Consider the following 21,676-nt stretch of genomic DNA (forward strand, 5'->3'; position numbering starts at 1 on the left):
GCGTGTCTTTGTGTCTTAATCATCAGAAATATATCTTAAAATATTAGTGCTTTTACAGATTTATATTGTATTATATTATTTTTAGATTTATATTTAGTGCTAGGACGGCTAACTATATCAATATTCGAGAACACCCACCGGTGTTATTTTGGCAAGAATAGTATTAAATATGTTTGTTAAGTTCTTTAAGTTAGTTAAAATTATTTGTCACGTTCTGAAAGAAGGATACATTTTTCTTTACTTTAATTACATTAAAATTAGTGTTTTCACATAAAAATGTACGCTTTATGGAAAAATAAATTAAATTATTAAATTTAGCTTATATAATTATAATGGATGAATTAAATTTGATAGTAGAAATAACTTTTTATTCATTTTGTAAATGAAATTTCCAAGTAGATGAAATGGCTCGAAGTAAATTCGGACTCTATAATACACTTTAAATAAAATGTAAAATAGCCTTTTGAATCAATGCTTGTTTGCATATTGTTTTATCATGAAAAAAGCGAAAATTCACTACCACTAATACTTACAAATTATTTAAACATCTAAAGAGTTAAAACTATTCTCAAAATAAGTCAGACAACTAAAAATTCCTATTTGAAATGCAAATAATTCAAACGTTTTCATGAATTCATTGTTGTCAGTTCTGAGATACAGTTTTTGTTTGTTCTTTGCTTGTTAATTTTGTTTTGATTATTAAGAATGGAAAAGCAATTTGGATGAACGTCCATGGAAATCCGTGAGTTTATGATAAAGTATTTTAAAGATATGAACTCAAGAATATTACAAAAATAGTAAAATGAAATCATTCTACAGTACAGGACATAATCAAGCGATTTAAGACCAAAAAAATCGTGTAAAATAAGTCAAAACAAAGCGAACGAAATATTTTTACAGATTTTGAAGAATGTGATTAGTACGAAACGTAAACAAAAATCCAAAACTAAGTGCTCCCCGATTGGCTGTGGAAGCAGAAGGGTGTTCTAGGTGCTGGGGAAAAAATCCGTTCGTAAGCAAGATATTGATTAACAAGACTCAAATTCGAAAAGCATCACAAAAATACGAACTTTTCATTTTGGAAGATAATTTTATTTAATGACGAGCACAACTTTAATGTTTTCCGTTCGGATGGATAAACATATGTTAAGCAGGTCAGATAAAAAGTGTATGCGGACATAATGTGTGACTCCCGCATGGCAAAAAAAACTGACCGAAATATTAAATTTCGAATTTTGTTACATTACCAGTAGGACTCAATGTAAAAATAAACTATAATAATTCGAAGTTAATGTTTTCTCATTAATGCCATTCAGAGAAGCTCTTTTGTGATTTATTAGTATGAAAATATATTTAATTTATATTTTTGTTACACACAGTATACCCAAAAAAATTTTTAAATTAGCAGTTTATAAGCTGCACAATATTAAACGTATGTTATTAATAGCCTCACAAAATTCTTTCACTAATCATACAAAAAAGCATTAGATTAGAGATCTTTATCTTTTCAGATAATATTACCGGCAGTTAGCTATGAGCCATTATTTTTAGAACACTAATTCTATGAAATCCTATGTATAAGATCATCTTTTTGAAAGTAAAATTTTATTGATAACTTTTTTCGTTACTGTCCGCATAGCAATTCTAATCACATAATAATTTATGTGATTGTTATAGTTGTCTGTTAACATCAGACAACTATTTCTAAACTGTTTTAATTTTAGGCTAAGTATAACTTTAAGTATTCCACTCTTCAATTTATGCGCGACTTGACGACGGGCACAAAATTTTAAATTACGTGCATTAGCAAAAGTTTATTGTACAGGAGTCAAACGTTTTTCATTTTAGATTTTATAATGAGAATAATTTTGCTTCTAATGTTAATTATAAGAGTCGGACTGACGTATAATATCCTAGATTTCGCAATTTTTAAGAAATTATATTTTTGTAAATTTAGAATCCCCATAAAATAAACATTTTCTTTATTTAAAGCATTTTTGTAATGGGAAATAAATATGAATGATCAACGGTTGCTAAAATAAAGGCTTTATAAGGAATTTTATAGATACAGTGTATACTTTATGATGTTATAATAAAAATAACATTAAAGAGAATTACTACAATTACGTTTACGTGTTACAAAAAAACGTTAACTCAGACAAAATAGAGTTAAAGAGATAACATAAAAAATAACATTAAAGAGAATTACTACAATTACGTTTACGTGTTACAAAAAAACGTTAACTCAGACAAAATAGAGTAAATATCTGGTTATAACTAATGAAAAATGAATTACTTAAAATTATTTTAAATTTGCACCTTTCGGTTAATAAGTAAACGTTTTATCACTGAATTTTTAATTTCTTTCCTTGAAGGGTTACTAACGTTCTTTAGTAATGAAATATTTCATCTTTTAAGCTAAAATAACACGAAATTAACTGTTTACCATCGGCATTATGAACATTGATTCTTGAAGTTATCCGTTTTTTTCTTTCGTTATCTTCTAATTCTTGGTCACATATTTGAAGTTTTGCAACGATCACTCTTTTTAACTGGCTCCTTGACTTCTTCTCAATTCGTTTTTGACGCTGATCTTTCAGAAATGATCATATTCTCATATTACATATATAATAAAAAACTTTCAGGAAAAGTATCATAGGCTATCATAGACTAGTTGTCCAGGCTATATGGCACAAAAAATTCATAATTTATAATATTATTAGAACATTCATTTCTATGAACATAGCACTCGCAGTTCATAAAAATTACTGAACTGTATTATTGTCAAAGAAGCAGTACATATTATTTGAAGAAAGATTTGAATTTTCATGGTGCTTAATCAAACGTTTCTTTCTACTGCTCAATTCTCAAAATTATATTAGTTCTTACCTGGTTTTTTAATTAATTCAACTAATATTTCATTTTTGTAGTTGCGTTAATAAATAACTTTATAGTAAAATTATGTATTTTTGTACTCGAGTGTGATGTGTTTTGTGAATTTCTATTTTTAGAGCATTGGACAAGCGTAGGAACTATGGCCCTGTTGTACCGTTTCTCCCGCCTCAATGACCGCTCCAACACAGGTGTATTTACATTCATTGTTACACGGTCGGTAACGCGCGATGTACACCGCGACGCCACGACCAAAGATTTTGTGTTCGGCTATCACCGTTGGGCCGTCTCCTTCACCCGGACAGAAAAGGTCCTGGGCGTATACCTGATCTTGAGGAACCCGTCAGAGTGCACCAAGTGTTATGTGGACTATACCTTCACGATTCTGAACAGGGAACACTTCTCGAAGAATGAGGTCTATCCCCAGAAGCAGATCTGTTTCAGCGTGGAGGAGCCCGCCCATGGCACAAGCAAGTGGATGCTCATGAGCGAACTTAAATCGCGAAAGTTCACAGACGAGAACTGGGAATTTCTGATGGAGTTGTCTGTCAGTAACGCCATGACCGTCTTCGAGGGGATCGTGAAAATTCCGCATGTATTGCACTCGGCTAGTGGCCAGAAGAACCGGGTGAAGCTAGAGACTTCTTATTTCACGTTCGGAAATTTTGAATGGAATGTGTCTATCCTGCCCCAAGGTGACGAGTTGGACACAAGTACGCGACCACGTGTCCTTCTAAACCGATTGACAGGTTTCGACCACCAGTGCCGTGTCATGTACCGTGTCGTCCTGGGTGAGGGCGATCGAAAGATTGACTCTGGCATCTTGGACCAAATATCGGATATGAGCGGACGAATAAGAGGTTTCTCTCTTCGATGCCAAATACCAGATATCGTCCGGAGAACAGCACTCAGAGTTTATACAGAAATGATTTGCGCCAACACTATCAGCGAAGCCAAAGTACCCACCACACGCGATCCCAATTCTACTGCTAATTGTTACGACCGAGATAAACAGGGTTGGTGCGTTGAAGCAGATATGGAGTGCGAGTTCCTGAGGCTGAAGCTCTTCTACTCGGATCTCCACAACGTACCAAGGAACCACTTACGGTCGGTTTCGTGGAACGCTTACGTCATTCGCGACCATCCCAGCACGGGGACCAAGGAGAGTGTGATTGTGATGAATGCCCCTCACAACAGTTACTATGTGCAAGATGGAGTGGATATGGGCGTCATTATGGAGACCAACATACCCGTTAGACAAGTAAGTAGAAATCTTACTTTACATTTAGTTTGTTTATAAGATAATATTTACTTAATTTCCCTGTAAACACTGAGATAAATTATATTAACATTGATTTCTCATCAAAATAGTCTCTTAAAATGTATCATCAAAATAAATTCCCCAGAAGCAGATAATAAGGTCTCATCAAAATAAAGACTCTTATTCCACATATTTGAAAATGTAAAAATTCTTCTTTTACAGAGAATTCTGAAAATTTAAACTTTTATTTCAGTTGAATAACACGCTAATTAATTTAATTATTTTCTTTAATTTTAAATCAATTTTCCATTCCATTAATTTATTTCTTTCATGAATTATCATTCATTACATGAAAATATAGTAAATTCCGACTTCGTATTCCTGTACATAAAATTGTGGAACTTCTTATATATTATGGTTAGTAGGAACATTAATGAACCCTTACATCGATTTCTCGTGATTTCTTGACATCTAATAACACACGTAAGTAAAAAGATGATATTGCATTGTGTTTCCCCTCAACATCATACTCATTGTTCTAGGAGTCTATAATCGACACATGATGCTTCCCTTTACTGAGATTGGAGCATATTATGCCTTATTCAAAATTTTGTTGGATGAAAGTTTAGTTTAATCTCTAAAAGTTTATCAGTAAACGGAAAATAGCTTAAAGCATTCAGGGTCCAGTTTAAATGGGAAGTTAAATTGGTCATCTATTTAGGGAAGAAGGAATAGTATGAAATGCTTTCACATGCGACGTATAGATTAACTGCCCTGAACTATTTGTAGAAAAAGCTTACACGCAGCTCATGCGGCTGGCAAGTTCTGCTGCATCTCATGTCTGTTGTTGTTTAGAACCTGATCTCAAGCACGAACAAGAATTTCTGTGGAAGCACTGTAGATGACGATGAAATGCTGTGGATCGAAAGTACTGCTAATGATGAAATCCGTGATTATCCTGTTTTAAATATTACATTTACTCTTCTCTGCAACAAATAATCAATATGGCGTCTTTGCGTCACATTGAGTTGCTCCATAGTATTAATATTAAGCTTTCTATTGAGGATTTCGAGTAAAATGGAATGAGATTCTCTTTAATTCTGGGTATTATTGTACTTATACATCTATGTCAAACCGAAATATATATATATATATATATATATATCATCAGATATTCAAATAAAATTACTGTAAATGCCTGTACATATATATATGTACCGGTAATTTTATTTGAATATCTAATGACACCTGAAAAGGTACAAAGGCATAGTTATCAACATGATTAAGTTAAAATAGGATAGATAAGAAATTCCATGTTTCATTGGGATTTTTTCCCTTTTGATTACTTCCTTTACATATTTTATAAATTATCCTTTAATAGTATCATTTGGTCTGATTGGTACATCAAATATTTATCCATAATAAATTGCATGTTCTTATATATCAAAAAATAGTTAAGGACGTTTCTAGAAGGGAAACACAATGTTTAATTTCTCTTTCAACGATATATATGCTTTTTTCCTGAATATTCATTGAAAATTTAAGTAAAACAAGTGCAGCTGATATAAAAAACAAATTACTTACTGAAAAGCGATGCATTTCTGAATTAGGCCCACCAGCGGCCGAGCGGTAAAGTCGCTGAACACTGGTAGTTCGGTCCGAGGTTCGAATCCCGTGAACGGGCTGGCTGCATGGGCGTTTTCGTCGTTTTCCTCATGTGTAACGTGTATACGAGCCAGTTTCCCTTAGAAAGTCCTCCACGAAGGCATCCCTCCTGTTAGGCAGATAGCCCTCGAGGCTTTGCCATAATCACACACGCACACGCATTTCTGAATTAAGCAAAATGTTAACAATACTATTTAAAAAATTTCAAACTTGTTTGCATTCTTTTACGAGACTCAGAATTCACATATACATATTAGAGTATCACATTATCTCTCCATATAATAAAAGAAAGAGTCTGTGTGTGTGTGTCTTTCGTTCGCGCTGCGCGTAAGCTAATAGACCCACGGCTACGAAATTTGCTACATAGATGCATCTAGACAAGAGCCAGTGCACCTCGAAGCGATTTTTTCGAAATTTGAATTCGAATTTTTTTTTATTTCATGTTTTGTGACGAAATCGCGTCATTTTGAGACATAATGAGCTATAGGAAAGCGAGATTTTACTCTACACACTCCCTTTTCACATCGTCATGAAATGTAGGCACTTAGCTATTTTACAAACTTAAAATAAATTTAGTGTTTCAATAAATAGATTAAATACGAATTTATTTAACAAAGGGAGCTCAAAACCTTTTCTTCGGGATTTTTTCAAAAAAGGTTTATTTTTAAAAATGTACAGTTTATTTTTCTTTGATTTTTGCACCCGTTAAACTTTCATCTTTGCGACTGCTTTTACAAAAAGAATTTTGGAAAAGTTAAAATATTTTGCATTTTTAAAAAATTTTTTAAATGAAGCGTCCGAGTACACTTCTCACATCTCACATCTTTAAAAATGTGATTTTGGCAACAATTTTCCTGTCTTATTGTTGTTGATATTTTTTGATGAAATCGCTTCATTTTGAATAGTTTCATTCTTTTAGAAATATGGGTTTGACAACAATTTTTCATCGTATTTCTTATGTCACTGTTTTTAAGAAATTGGCATATTTAATTGTCATTTTTTTATACATATAATACATTTTTATTGATTTTTTTTTTGATAAAGTTGTTCTGCTGAGTAAAGTTCTGCGCGGAATTTTTTTGTTTTTTGAGTTTCTTTCATGTTATGTTTTGCTTATTTCACTGTTTGTAAGATATTGAAAAGTTTTGCATTATTGTTTTTTCTTCAACGGAAAGTTGGTTAATTTTTTATTAGGATAATTAATATTTGTATTAAGTGATATAGCTTATTTCATTGTAGTTTTTTCCTCTTGAAAATATAAGATAAAATATCATTATTTATACTTTTCTTTATAGAATGTTTTGTTTTTTGTATTCTTTTATGCTATTTATTGCTCATTTCACTGTTTTTAAGATATTGAAAAGTTTTGAGTGATTTTTTTTAGGAAACAAAGTTCTTAACCTTCTTTATACCATTTGAGTTCTTAAGATTTTGCAAAGGGAAGCTGGTTAATTTATTTATTAGGATAATTAATATTTGTGTTAAGGGATATTGCTTATTTCATTGTAATTTTGTTATAAGTAATAACTTTTTTTAATGAAGTTGTTCTGCAGAGTGAAATTCTACGCAGTTTTTAAATTTGACGTTTTGTTAAATCCCTTCAGCCATTTTTCCAGTACATTTAAAAGCCAGACGAAGGCTAGCGGCGAAGCTGCTAGTATTTTATAATACATAACTGGACACTTGTTTTATCCTGGAAATCGTTTTGCTTTTGCAGATTAAGTAAAATGACGCAAGACTTTGCTACTGTTGTTGACTATTTAAGCAAGCATCTAATGCAGACTTTCTCAACCGGTGGTACGCAAGATAAAAATAGTATTTTTAACTATTAAATTGAAAAATTAAACTCCAACTTCCTGATTGAGTTTTCTCTAATACTCGTAAATTTATGCTATCTGAGTTTTGTTCAAGAGTGGTGGTGGTAGTAGTACTTTGTAGTGGTGGTATTATAGGTTTTCAGTTTTTGCTTAGATGGTACGCCTTAGTCAAAAGTTTGAGAACCGCTGATTTAGTGTATGATTCTGAAATATTTAGGAACTTGTATGTATTGTATCATAAAGGAACACTTAATAAATCAATGATCTCGCGCATGATTATGAAACAAGTAACAGATTTATTCGCATTTCATTGTTCTTAAATCTATTAATGACCCAACTAATTATTTCAATTAATTGAATGACATCTGAATTACTTAAGGCGATTAATCAATTAAAAATTCTCTAGGCATAACTTCGGTTATGTAATTTGTATGTGAAAGTTTAATGCTGTAATTTCTAAGGCAAAAATTATTTAATAGTTTCAAAATAAATAGCGCTTACATTTGTATACTTTGCAACATGGACGACATTCTGGAGATTCTAGAAAAAACTGCAGTAATTAAGTATGCAAATTAGCAATCTAGGGAACAAATATTTATCGTTTCACTAAAAAATACGCAAATTGATAGTAAATAAATGTCTATTTATTTCGACAAAGTATGCGACTACTACATCTCATAGAAAGGATACTCTGTTAAAACAACTATAAGGGAATCGAGCTGTATTTACACTTACTAATCTGAATCGAAACACTTACTAAGTTGCTAATACTGAACAGATTTATTATTTCCTTGAATTAAATACAAAATTTTAACTTCGCATTCCGCATATTGTTGATAGCTATTTTTTGAGTGCACGATTTTGTTGCTACTGTCGTTAGCTCGTACCTGTCTGGAGGTGCCAACTGTATTTGGTAACTAGAATTACTGTTCATTACTAATAAACCTTGTTTTGGATTTATTAATGATATTGTTTACAGCGAAACCGATAGAACCACTGAATGCCCTTTGCTCTTCTGCTAAAATCGAGACCTGATCATTTGAACCGTATCGCAAAAGATCAAGCTTTATCTCGAGCAATTACGGAACAATGTCTTTTCTGCTTGGAGACTGCGGCTGCAATGCTAAATTCTTTTCTTTACAGAATTTATAAATTAAAAATGAGAAAATCAATAAAACTTAAAAATTATGCAAAATTTTTCAAATTTATTAAAATTACGACTTGATGTCTGAGGACGAATTATGTTAAAATAAATTAATTCAATAATAATGACCTAATCTGGCACCCGATTCGGTTGCAAAGTGGGGCCAAAGGATGTCGCAAGTGCTTAGCAAATACCTCTACATCATTATTAATATTATTTTAATATTCTTCAAAATTCATTTATCTTACTTAGATTCTCTTAGAATCTCTTTTAATTAAATCTATTTTAATCTAATGCTCTTAAAATTAACTAAGAAATAAAAAGAGATATTAATATATGACTTTATCTCATTATTTACAAGAAAATGACGATAAAATTAATATTTGTATTAAGAACAAACTATTCAATTATGTAGCCATAGCCAGTCTTCATGTAGTTATATCTTCATAAACTGTCAAAACTAGAACTGTTTCCTGAGTGGATAAGGTTGCTTAGCATTCGTAGTTAGGTCCAAATCCCACAGGGTTGGGTGTTATCATGGTTTTGTGAAGTAAATATGGATATGTAACGCAAATGAGAGCTACTTTACCTTAAAATGTTTTTTCAATCAATGGCTGACCGTTTTGCTATAACCTTTCGATAATATAGCCATCTTATCACTTATAACAGTGAATATCTCCTGAGAGAATCTAAATTTAAGAAATAAATTAAGTAAAGTTAGTTTTTAGCCTTTATATGGTCACGTAATATCCTTTTATAAAAACAACAGAACACTTTTGGTCGCGTTTTAATTCTCATTAAAAATATGTGAACCACTAGAGCATGAAACACATCATTGGAGGGATCAATATTATACCCGCAAGGAAAGGAAAGTTCAGTCTCAGTTTTGATTCAGAACATCCTGAATCCTGAGGATCCTAAGGTTCTTTCATCCCTTTACCCTTATTACCAACCTCTGGAGAGCATTTTCTATTCGACAGTATTTCAGGATCCCCATGCCTTTAAAAGACTCTTATGTGCGTCTATGCGTTATCCGAAATTCGAAACTGGATCCAAAAGTATGGCAACCAGCTTCCTTACCATCACGCCAACGGTGCTACCTCTTTTCCTTAAATTGATATCTATGAAGACAATCCTAAATCCTGGGCAGATAGTTTCCATGTGCTTTTAGTATGTTGAATAAGCAAACAAAAATTATTTGGATTGTGGGGAAAACACACGGAGGTTATTTGCTTAAGATGTAGAATGCCTTAGCGAAAGACCTCTTTTCTCTAAGGGAACTGCCTAGTATTCATCTTAAACATACGGAAACTAATATTCATACAAAAACAAATATTCATGCTCAAAGGAATTCGTAGATTTTAGAGATGCATTTTGTAAATTTTCTGCTGAAAAATAATCAGATTAAAAGGCTTAAAATTCAAAATAAGCAAGGTCTAAGAAAAATCTTTCATTATAAGAAGATTTCTTTAAGTTATAACTCGATGAATTTAATTACACATTTTAATTATGATTTTATTAGTAGAGTGTTAATAGACTTTTTTTTTGTTTGTTTACACAGCATAATGCACAGACTCTTATTTTTATTCTGTGTAGCTATATAAAGAATTTCCCTATTGTTAAAAATATAATAGCTTGAATACCGTAATAAAATCATTTTATTGCATATTAAAATATATCTGCTGTACGGTCATACATGAAATCTAAAAGGATATTAACAAAATTTCAAGGGCCAAAAGAACTAACTGATAGTGCAAATACTTGAAGAATGATTACGTTGAACCCGCTTAAATTTCTTCTTTTGCAATTCTGACATAAAATCTACAATTTTTAGCCCTTGATTTTATTACTTGTCGCATTTGACAAGAAATACCACTATAATTAAAAAGCCTTTTTAGTTTTTAGTGTATTTTTGAAAGGCATGTAATATAAAAGATTTCATTTTGTTTTATATTGATATGTCTCAAGAATTTTGCCAAATTTAAAACTAATTTGTCGCTATTTATGACTCAAAACTAGCATTAGAATATTCGAGCAACGTAGGAAAATGATGCTGCGTGATTAATCATCTGCATAAATAAGGAAACAAGAAAGATTTGATTTATGTATTTGTATTCAACATTTTTATAAATAAATTTTTATAGAAATGAAATACGATTAGCGAAAAATAAAAGCAGGTGAATTCTATTGCAATACAAATGTATTCGGTATACAGAAAAGAACAAACTATTTATTTGAATTGGCTAATTATTTCATAGTGTTCTGCTGCTCTCTTAATTTTCCAACATTGTTGAACTTAAGGAGTCATTCTTTATAATTTGTGTGGCAAATTCATTTCTCTCCTTGGATTTCCAGTTAACCAAAGGGCCATGTTTCTGAGATCCACGTTTACTTACTTTAATTGTACTGCTTACCGGAGAGAAGTAGTTCGAAACAAATTTTTCTGATAATGGGAAGATAGTCATTAGTTACTGAAAAGCTGTGTTAAAACCTTCAAAGCGAATTTTAAAATTTTGTGTTTTTAAATATTTTGTAGTAGTTTATAAATTTCAATTCTTTTATTCCAATAAAATAATTAATATTAAAGTTTAATGTACTTTGGATGCTAAAAACATTATTTTGAAGATTTATGGAATGTCAAAAGCTAGTACTAAGCGATTAGGATGGTGAGGATATGATTATTAAATTTTTCCACAGTTTCTATAAAATACGAAAACTCTTCGCATTTTGCAAGAATTCTTTTCAGATACAATGAAAGTTTACATACCTGGCTCTAGTAAACATTCAGAACTGTACAGAACAGTTTCTTGCAGAAGTGTTCAGAGCTTCTCATTTGAAATAACCTAAATTTATGTTGTCAAATCTCGATTAGTTTCTGCTACTTCATTTCATTGCACAAGATCACTTTGTCTGAATATTTCTTTCATTGAGATTTCTACAAAAATCAACTTTCATCACCTTCAACCAAACATTTTATATCATATTAATACTTCAGATAACCCACTGTCTGTGATAATAAGTTTAGGTAAGAGATAGTTACCTAAATGTAAAGTGTAAATGTAAAGTGTATGGGTACTTAAGTGTTAACGCAACCACCTTAGTAGAACGCTGCAAATTTTCAGAATGGACCAAACTCTGGCAATCATGCGCATAACCAGGTTTTACGCATCAGTACTTATAATCGTTTCAGTCAAACAACGTCGTCACTTTCGTGTGCTTTCCTTTTTGTTGCATCCCAAATTGAAATGGTTTTTATAAAGAAATCGTGATGTTTTCTTCCTTAAACTTATTTTTAAAATATGGGCTTGTGTAATTTTCCAGCAATGGAAAAAACTGCGGTTTTTTTTTTAAAGCGAAAACAAATCTCTGTATTCTTTGAGAGAAGAATGACGCATAAAAGTTCAGAAAGATTTAAGAAGAATATAAGTGTTTTTTTTTTAATGTATGACGTAATCCTAATTTAATCATTCAAATTTGTGTTTTAAATTGCTAAAGTATGTTTTATTTTCATATGTTGATAATGTTTACCGACTTAATCAATATTTACCGTATATAAATATCGATAGATAGATATGGGAGTTTTTCTAAAAGAAAGGCGCGAAAACCACCAACTTGCAACCGATAAGTAGCTTGTACCTTTTCATCTGTACAAAACTGCCAAATTGCACGAAGGTGATTGGGTTAATATGTAAGTACTTGTGAATTGTATACAATAAATACGTTCTTATTGAAAAAGGTGATACTGAAAATTAGTGAGTGAAATAAAACATTGCGTTTCACAATCAAAATTACCTTAGATTTCCTTAATTAAAATTTTAGGATATAAATATGCCTACAAGAACATATTAATGTTCTGTAGGCAGACAGACACGAAATATTTTCCGAATGCAAAGTTATAGCATATAGCTTTAAAAAAACACTGAGTCAGGGATTCAATTTTCCATATATTGGAATGCAAAAATTTAAATTTTCGAACATTTATGTTAATTTAATGCTGTGAATCTAACATAATTTTTATTATGAAGTATTTAATATTTGTAATGAAAAACTGAAAATTTATTTACATAATAAAACTATTTTTTAAGATCTTTACTTAGTAATATACTTGTAGGGTTTATATTTAATTTAACTAACATTTATTTTAAGTTTAAACTATCTTTCCTGTCAAGCCTTACTTTCCCCTGGAACTGCCAATGCCAGAATATGTAAATTTTAGTAGAACGCGCAAGGATTCAAATTATCAGCGGAAGTATTATGATTTAAATAGAACGGAAACGAGTTCGGTGTGTGATATTCTTACTTCACGAGCGCGGAGGTAGTTAGCGAGAAATTGAAGAACCCCGCGTTTCGGCCTATGTGCTTGGCGGGAAGTAGTGTTAATCGTTCAAGTGAGCTTCAAGTCTGCTGAATTAGCAGCGGTATTGTAAAACGCGGTGAGTTAGTTATTTTAGAGAGCCTCGTAGTTAGAGTCTGGTCTTTAAGTTCTTTTCAGGTTATTATTTTTATTTTGACCGCCGAGTTGGCGCAGTCTGTGAGCGTCAAGAGCACGCAATTGTAATTTATTACGTTGAATAAAAAGGGACTTAAACCCTTTTCAAGACTCTGTGTTTTATCCAGTTTTCACAGTCACCCCTTGGTTGCGTGCAAGTTGGAGGCGCGCAACGTTACATTGGCGCCCGAACACTTATCGAACTGAAATGGCCGAAAATTGGATGGAAACCGCTGGACAACACCAAGAAATGACAAGCCAGTTAGAAGGATTTGGATACCTGGTCCAGACTTTGAGAGCGTCAATCAAGCCAAACGTCCATTTCGAGGGAAAAAATTCGGTGGCGGTATTTCTAGAAGGTCTAGAAACCACTTTCAGCTCTACCCTGTTCCTGAAAGACAAAAAGTTGCCATCGCATCATCAGCACTAAGAGGACAGGCCGCGCTATGGTGGAAAAATATAGGCAAATTTTTATTAGGGGAATTTGGAAGTTAGACATATACATTTTAAAATTCTAAAAATCGTTAGTAAAGGCCTTCCCCATAGTGAAAGATCGCGCACGGCTGGAAGCCGAGCTATATAGTTTCTATCAACGAGATATAGCAGAATTGACGGACTTTATTCTAAGAAAAATCAAGCTAACGGATATGCTGTATGGGAAGAAACCCGATGCGGAGATTATTGAAATAATATTACCAAGATTGTTACCCGCTGTTCAAGACTACTTTGAAATTAGAAACCCAAGCACATTTCAAGAACTCTTCGAATTGGCGGTGAAGTTTCAAAATCGCAGAATAGCGGAAAAAGCGAGAGGGGAAACATATTCTCAAAGTACCCGAAGGAAATCTTCAAATGAGGATACCAGAAATGGAAATCGCTCTTATGGGGGAAAGAACTATCAAGCTAACGCATCGAAACTCGAAGGTCAAGGCCCAAAAAGAAAATTTGAAAATAAACATCCGCGTACCCAGAAGACACAGATTGAAAGGAAAGCTTTAAACGAGTAGAGGGGCCTGTGAAAGGGAGGGTCCAGACCCCGGAAGTTTTAAAAAAACCCTCAAATAGACATTTAAATACAGTCATCGTAAAAAACTCCCAGCTACCAATTATGCAAGTCCTGGTTCGCGATGTACCAGTAGAAGCCCTCATCGATACAGGAGCAGAAGGAAATTTTATGAGTGAAAATTTCTTCAAAAAGAATTTTTATAGGGTACGATTATTTAAAACCAAAAATACGGAAATTATAGCGGCGCAAGGAAAAACATGTCACTGCATCGGGAAATTATCATTAAACTTACAGGTAAAAGAGGAAAGTCTCAAAGTATTAATTTTTGTGGTGAAAGATCTGCAACACTCTCTTATTTTAGGTATGGAGTTTTTAAGGGCCGCGAGGGCCAAATTAAATTTTCAAGATAGTTCCGTGGTGTTGGAGATGGACCAGAGGGTGGTGGAACCTGTGGAGACACCTCAAGTGGACCTTAGCCATCTGAATGACCATGAAAGGAAAGCAATACAGCAAGTGGTGAGTAATTTTTCTCATTTGTTTTCAGAAAAACCAGGAAACTGCCAAATAGTTACGCACAAGATTCAATTAAATGCCGAAAAACCTTGTAGGACTAAACCTTATCGGTATGACAAACAAAAAGACGTAATCATCGAAGAACATATTCAGGAGATGTTAAAGAATAAAATAATAACGCCCATAAATAGTGAGTACGCGAGTCCAGTCGTACTATGTAGGAAAAAGAACGAGTTTCCTCCTTCGGATAAAAGGGCTTGGAGGTTTGCTATTGACTACAGAAAACTAAATAGTATTACCAAATTTCCAGTTTACCCTTTGCCGGTTATAGACGAGATCATTAGACAGATCAAATCGACAAGATATATGTCTACTTTGGACTTAACGTCTGGCTACTATCAAATAGCTATGAGACCCGAAGATACACATAAAACCGCGTTTATAACAAAATCGGGCACTTATGCATTTTTACGCATGCCTTTTGGGTTGTGTGGGGCCCCATCAACATTCCAGAGAGCTATGGACATTGTTCTAAAGCCTGTCCTAGGAAAGTCAACTTTAATTTATCTAGATGATATAATTATAACGAGTAGTACGTTGGAACAACACATTAATGATCTAGAACAAGTTTTTAAATTATTAAAAGAGGCCGGTCTTACAATTAACGCCTCAAAATGCAAGTTCGCAACTAAAGAACTTAAATATCTCGGTTATAAAATTTCCCAAAAGGGTATAGAAACGCAAGATTCAAAAATAAAAGCTATTAAGAATTTCCCACCGCCTAACACCGCCAAGAAACTTTCTTCTTTCCTTGGGTTATGTTCTTACTATCGATCTTTCATAAAAGATTTCGCTAATATTGTTGAACCACTCTTAGTAATCAAAAGAAAACGGGGTAAATTTACGTGGACAGCGGAAGCTAACACAGCTTTTGAAAGATTAAAAGAAGCGCTAATTAATGCCCCTGTTTTAAAATTCCCGGAGGGGGACGAAAACCTGGAAATTGCGGCAGATGCATCAGACTATGCGGTGGGTGCGGTTCTTATGCAAAATAACCATCCGCTGGCATCTTTTAGTAAAACATTGAATCAAACACAAAGGAATTATACAGCTACAGAAAGAGAAACATTAGCCGTATTAATGGCTGTACACAAATTTCGAGTTTATTTCGGCAAATCGCCAGTAACAGTCTTTTCGGATCATGCGGCTGTTGGTAGACTTTACTCGGGAAAAAACCTAACGCCCAGGTTAATAAGATGGGCTTTAAAACTCCAAGAATATAATATCACAATAAAATATAAACCGGGTAAGGAAAACAATGTAGCTGACGCACTTTCTCGTATAAAACTGGACGATGAAGATAATGAACTTAAATGCGCTGTGTTGACTTCAAAAATTTTAGATTCTAGAGATACGGTTATTACTGAACTGAAAGCTGATCCTGAATTTGGAAATATCTATGCTTATTTAAAAGACCCCGAAAGCTTTGAGCATACAGATATCGATGCGATAAGAAATAGAGCAAAAAACTATGAAATAATAGATAATTTATTATTCTATACGAAAACAACGAACGAAAGTCTTGAGTATAAGCCAGTCATCCCAGCCTCGCTTCGATTAAGCATTTTGAAGGAGTTGCACGAAAAAAAAAAAAACAGCGGGCCACCTCGGGGTCAGAAGGACTTTAAAAAGGGTACGCGAGGCGGTATATTTCCCGCAATTATACAAAATAGTAACGGCGTATGTCAGGTCCTGCAATCAATGTCAGTTAATAAATGATATTAATTACAGCCCTGCCGGGTACTTAAATAGCATTCGTGCTACATTTCCGAATGAAATTTTAGGCATAGATCTCCTTGGTCCCTTCCCCCAGAGCGAGTTAAATAAAAATCGTTTTCTTTTAGTAATAGTAGATCATTTTTCAGAATGGACAGAAATTGTTCCAGTTAAACGGGCGTCAGCCAAAACAGTCGCAGATGCATTCTTACACAGATACATTTTAAAATACGGTGCACCGATAAAAGTCATTAGCGATAACGGAAAACAATTCATTAGTCAAATATTTGAAAACATATGCAATGGACTTGGCATACGCCATATCAAAATGGTTCCGTATAGACCACAGGCTAACATAGCAGAAAGAGTTAATAAAAACATAGTAAAAATAATTCGCAGTTACGTGAGCACACATCACAAGCGCTGGGATGGCTACATAAATGAATTAGCTTATGCTTTAAGAACGGCAAATCATGATACTACGGGAAAAACTCCAGAAGAATTATTTTTAGGCAGAAAGTTAATTACGCCTTTAGATAAATTATTCTTTGTGCAACAAAGAGAGCAGGAGTTTAAACAAAAAGATGTGCAAAAGCTGATTGATCAGGCGCTTAAAACCTCGGATACGGCAAGAAATAGGCAGAAAATATATTATGATAGAAAACGCCGTGAAGCAGATTTTAAAGTTGGGGATAAAGTATTGAAGCGAAAATTTTCTTTATCAAGTGCCCCAGACAATTTTACGGCAAAGCTAGCTCCAAAGTTTGAAGGCCCCTACGTAATTTAGGAAATCAAAGGAGTAGTATTATATCTTAAGAACGAGAGAGGGGAAATCTGTAAAGCAAGTCCCGACCAGGTGAAAAAATACTATAATCCAAATGATTTTGAAATCCTTAAAAGTTTCTTGCAGGACTCAAGTCTAAACGAAGTAGAAGGTCCAGAGACAATAACAACTATTCCACCACCCAAGAAACAGAGAACTGAAGAGAGACCTAGCCCTTCTACAACCCGGACGTCGGTATCAAAAAGAAAAAATAATTTTCAAACACCAGCGTTTAAGAAAAACAAAAATACAGATGAACCGGGTAAAGAAACCGTGGTAAAGAGAAAAACACCACCTACAAAGGATAACAGGAGAAATTATACATCAAGGAGAACGCGCACACGGCCACAGAGTCAGGTGCCAGCAAGGCCGCCGTTCCGGAAACTGAAACGGCAACAGGAGGCACAAAAATACGACGAACAGAAGAAATTCAAGAAGGACTCCAGACCGGAGGACGTCAAGACCAGCCGTCCCAGGGAAAAACGGAAATGCCAACAACCAGACGATTACTCCGCCAAGAGGCCAGCATGTAGAGGACGCAAAAGAAAAAGTAATGTGTATGACACTCGGAGGGCAGTAAGGAGAAGATTAATATCCATGAAACCTCTAACTTGGGACCAATTTTGCCAAAAACGAATGACGGAGTTTCAAGCATCGAAAACTCAAAGATAAGTTAAAACCTTCTATAATTTTTTTTTTCTCTTTTGTTCCGAAATGTTATGCATAAGTACGAAGTTCTATGTTTTGACGAAAGTCAATATGTCTCGGTTGAGACTTAGTTTTGTTTTACTTTATTCAGCTAAGGCAAAAGTATTATTTTCTTTAAATGTAAAAGCTAAAAACAAGCATTTTCTGTTGGTCGAAAGACTAATTCTGTTATGTTAAAGCCAAAATTTGGCCGAAGATAAAAATAACTTCGTATTCTTGTACTAATAAGAATTTTAGTTTCAGTGCCGCCAGCTTGGCGAAGAATGAGTAAAGTAAAAATTTATTTTCTCTTATTCATTTTATGGTAAATTGTAAAAATCATATGTATTAAAATTTTGTAAATGTACGTAAATACTTGAATGTTATGTAAAAGTAGAATTTAGTCTAGAAGCATAAAATTGTAGATGTTAAAAGTGAATGCTTAAAAGCAATGAAGTCAAAATTTAAGTATTAAACTGTAAAGTCATGCTTTAGAGCGAAAGTCTGCATGTTTAAAGATGAATGAGGGGGAAGTTAGAATGAATGTGTTTTGTAGGGTTCTCCACCTACATTTGAATTTTTAAGACTATTAAAGTAGCTCATTGAATTGTAGAATGTCGAGTAAGGTGTGTCTATTTGGTCGTTGAATTCTAACAAATCAGGGTGGTTAGGGGAAGTGTTGTAAGACTAAAACACGAATATTCCCGTTTGACACCACACACGGTGGAGAGCCAGGGTAAAGTTAAATTAATGCTTGAAAAATTGAATGAATGTGAAGTAAGCAATAACTAAGAAAAACGAATCGTTTAAAAACAAAAATTTATTGTGTCAAGAAAGTGTAAATTATAATGTATTTAGAAAGATACTGATACTTATTCCTTCCAGATGCTGGAAGGAAAGACCAAGATTGATTGATGAAGTCCAGGAAAATTTGCTGTAAGAAGAGAGAGTTAAAACGAGCAACAGAATACAATTTGTTACATAAGATTTTTTTGTGTAAACGAGGTTCTCGCCAGTTAGTTCAGAATTAGAGAAACTTACAACAGGTCGTTTGTAGGACCTGCTTCCAAGTTTTCCAAATTCTGGCAGCGGCAAATGTAGGGTTTATATTTATTTTAACTAACATTTATTTTAAGTTTAAACTATCTTTCCTGTCAAGCCTTACTTTCCCCTGGAACTGCCAATGCCAGAATATGTAAATTTGAGTAGAACGCGCAAGGATTCAAATTATCAGCGGAAGTATTCTGATTTAAATAGAAGGAAACGAGTTCGGTGGGTGATATTCTTACTGCACGAGCGCGGAGGTAGTTAGCGAGAATTGAAGAACCCCGCGTTGCGGCCTATGTGCTTGGCGGGAAGTAGTGTTAATCGTTCAAGTGAGCTTCAAGTCTGCTGAATTAGCAGCGGTATTGTAAAACGCGGTGAGTTAGTTATTTTAGAGAGCCTCGTAGTTAGAGTCTGGTCTTTAAGTTCTTTTCAGGTTATTATTTTTATTTTGACCGCCGAGTTGGCGCAGTCTGTGAGCGTCAAGAGCACGCAATTGTAATTTATTACGTTGAATAAAAAGGGACTTAAACCCTTTTCAAGACTCTGTGTTTTATCCAGTTTTCACAGTCACTCCTTGGTTGCGTGCAAGTTGGAGGCGCGCAACGTTACATACTAATAACTGGAACTTTCGTCGTATAAACGTCACATATTTTTATTAAGAATCATAACGTGGCTAAAATTGCTTTGTTATTTTTATTAAGAATTACTATATGTCTGTAAAGAAAAGTTAAAAGTTTACTTTACTTATTTCTTATATTTAGACCCATGCAAGAGACACTTGGGTATTTATCTTTCTAAAATGTTGCAAATAGAAGATAAATATATAGCTACTATTTGAATCCGTATGCAAAGCTGTAAAGCTGTGATTCGATATATTTTAATTTTTTTACAAAATTCTTTTTTTCTTATAAACATTTTTTAATTTTATCTAATATATTGTGCATTATTTGAAGCGGAATGAATTAAAAGCTTCTATTTCCTATAATAAATGAACATTGCATAGATACTACATTTTTCAGAAATATATTAGATGAATAATTAATTTATCTTTTACATAATATCTTAATTATTTTCTTATATTTTCAAGTTTTATTGTTCTTTTTCCTTTTGCAGTTCTTTCTAAAAGCTGCTTAGTCGTAATTTTCGTAAATTTAAGATCTTTTACTGTTTAATTTTATTACCTCATTGAAATATTAGTCATTTACAAATCTAATTGCCATTATATTTCCTTTCAATTTTTTTATTTTGTTTGGTAATAGAAAAAATTTGTTTTTATTTGATATCTCTATTTCATTTAGTGTGAACAGTATTTTTTTTCATTTTTTTTTAAATATTGTTTTGTTAGAAATTTCTTTTCGAAACTTTTTGTCCTTTTATTTATATTTTCGAAAGAGTAATTTAAGAATAAAAGCATATTTTATAGTTTTCACAAGGCTCTCATAAACATAATCGTAAATTCTGAAAATATAAAAATAAAGATTTTTCATATATTCCACTTGAATAAATTAGCTTCCTGATATTTATGGAGGTTTAAAATGTTAAGTTAGAAAACACAAATCGTGCCTTAAATTTCAAAATGAAAAACATAAATAAAAAGGGAAAAGATAAATAAGAATGAAAAAGATAAAATAAAAATGATAAATGAAAAAAATGAAAATGATAAATAAATAAATTTAAGAATTATTCTTTTTCTTTCTAAAATCTAGATTACTTTTATTTATATTATCATTTCATGGGAGATATCAATAATAACAGAAAAATGTTTTAAAATAATGTATGTTAATACTGTGAAAGCTCGAAATACCAGCACTTCTATATACGAGAAATTCGAGATAGGAAGAAAGTATGAGCGAAACGTTTATCTCTTAATACAAGCATTGACTCCAGTAACGAGCAATGAGCCAGTCTGTTGGTATGCGTGGCGCCATTTGCCTATTCGGCTCGACCCGGGGAATTTCCTCGTCAGATAACTCAGTTTTCTTTGATCTACGTGTTTGTGGGCTTGTGAGTCAATTGTTTATTACATTTAACGTGAAAATAATTATTTCACGATCTAAAATTTTAGAATATTTCTATGTTCTAAAATTCTATATTCTAAAATTTATTCTAAATGACACCTATTTGGATAATGGAAGTATTTTTTGTATATTTGAAGATTTATCATATTATTTTGCCTTAGCATGGCTAACATATGAATTTTACACTTACACACGCTAACATATGAGTTTCCAAACTTTTGACTTTCTTAGAATTGACACTTCATTTTATTGCGTTTCTGATATATTTCGCCTTCTTAACATCGAGGGCTCTTGGAAGTCTTTCATGAAGCAAATCAATTACCTCAAAAGAAAAGATGAGAAGCATGTGACTCTCTTTTCGAAATGAAAGCGTCAGAAATGATTCATCAGAAAAAGAAAAAAGATATGTTGAATGCTCAAAAAAATCAGGAAACTAATCTCTCTCTCTCTCTCATTTTTCAACCAAGCAGTAAATAGAGCCTATGAGAGCATAAGGAAATAAAGAATTCTTTAAGGAAATGAAAAGTGTTACTTCGGA

General features: G+C 32.9%; 1 protein-coding gene across 7 annotated transcripts in view; it reads left to right on the forward strand.

The window, feature by feature from the left end:
- LOC118182039 (uncharacterized) overlaps window positions 1-21,676 on the forward strand; it is a 670,352-nt gene that overhangs the window by 602,807 nt on the left and 45,869 nt on the right. For all 7 annotated transcript variants that reach the window (XM_085822013.1, XM_085822012.1, XM_085822011.1 and 4 more), the window contains one exon: window positions 3,012-4,153. In XM_085822013.1, coding sequence (XP_085678139.1) covers window positions 3,035-4,153 — 1,119 coding nt within the window. In that variant the 5' untranslated portion in view covers window positions 3,012-3,034. The remainder of the gene's footprint in view (window positions 1-3,011; window positions 4,154-21,676) is intronic.

Source organism: Stegodyphus dumicola, chromosome 8 (assembly GCF_044657685.1).
Source record: "Stegodyphus dumicola isolate Sdum_Otavi_A_Nest chromosome 8, ASM4465768v1".
NCBI classification, from domain to species: domain Eukaryota; kingdom Metazoa; phylum Arthropoda; class Arachnida; order Araneae; family Eresidae; genus Stegodyphus; species Stegodyphus dumicola.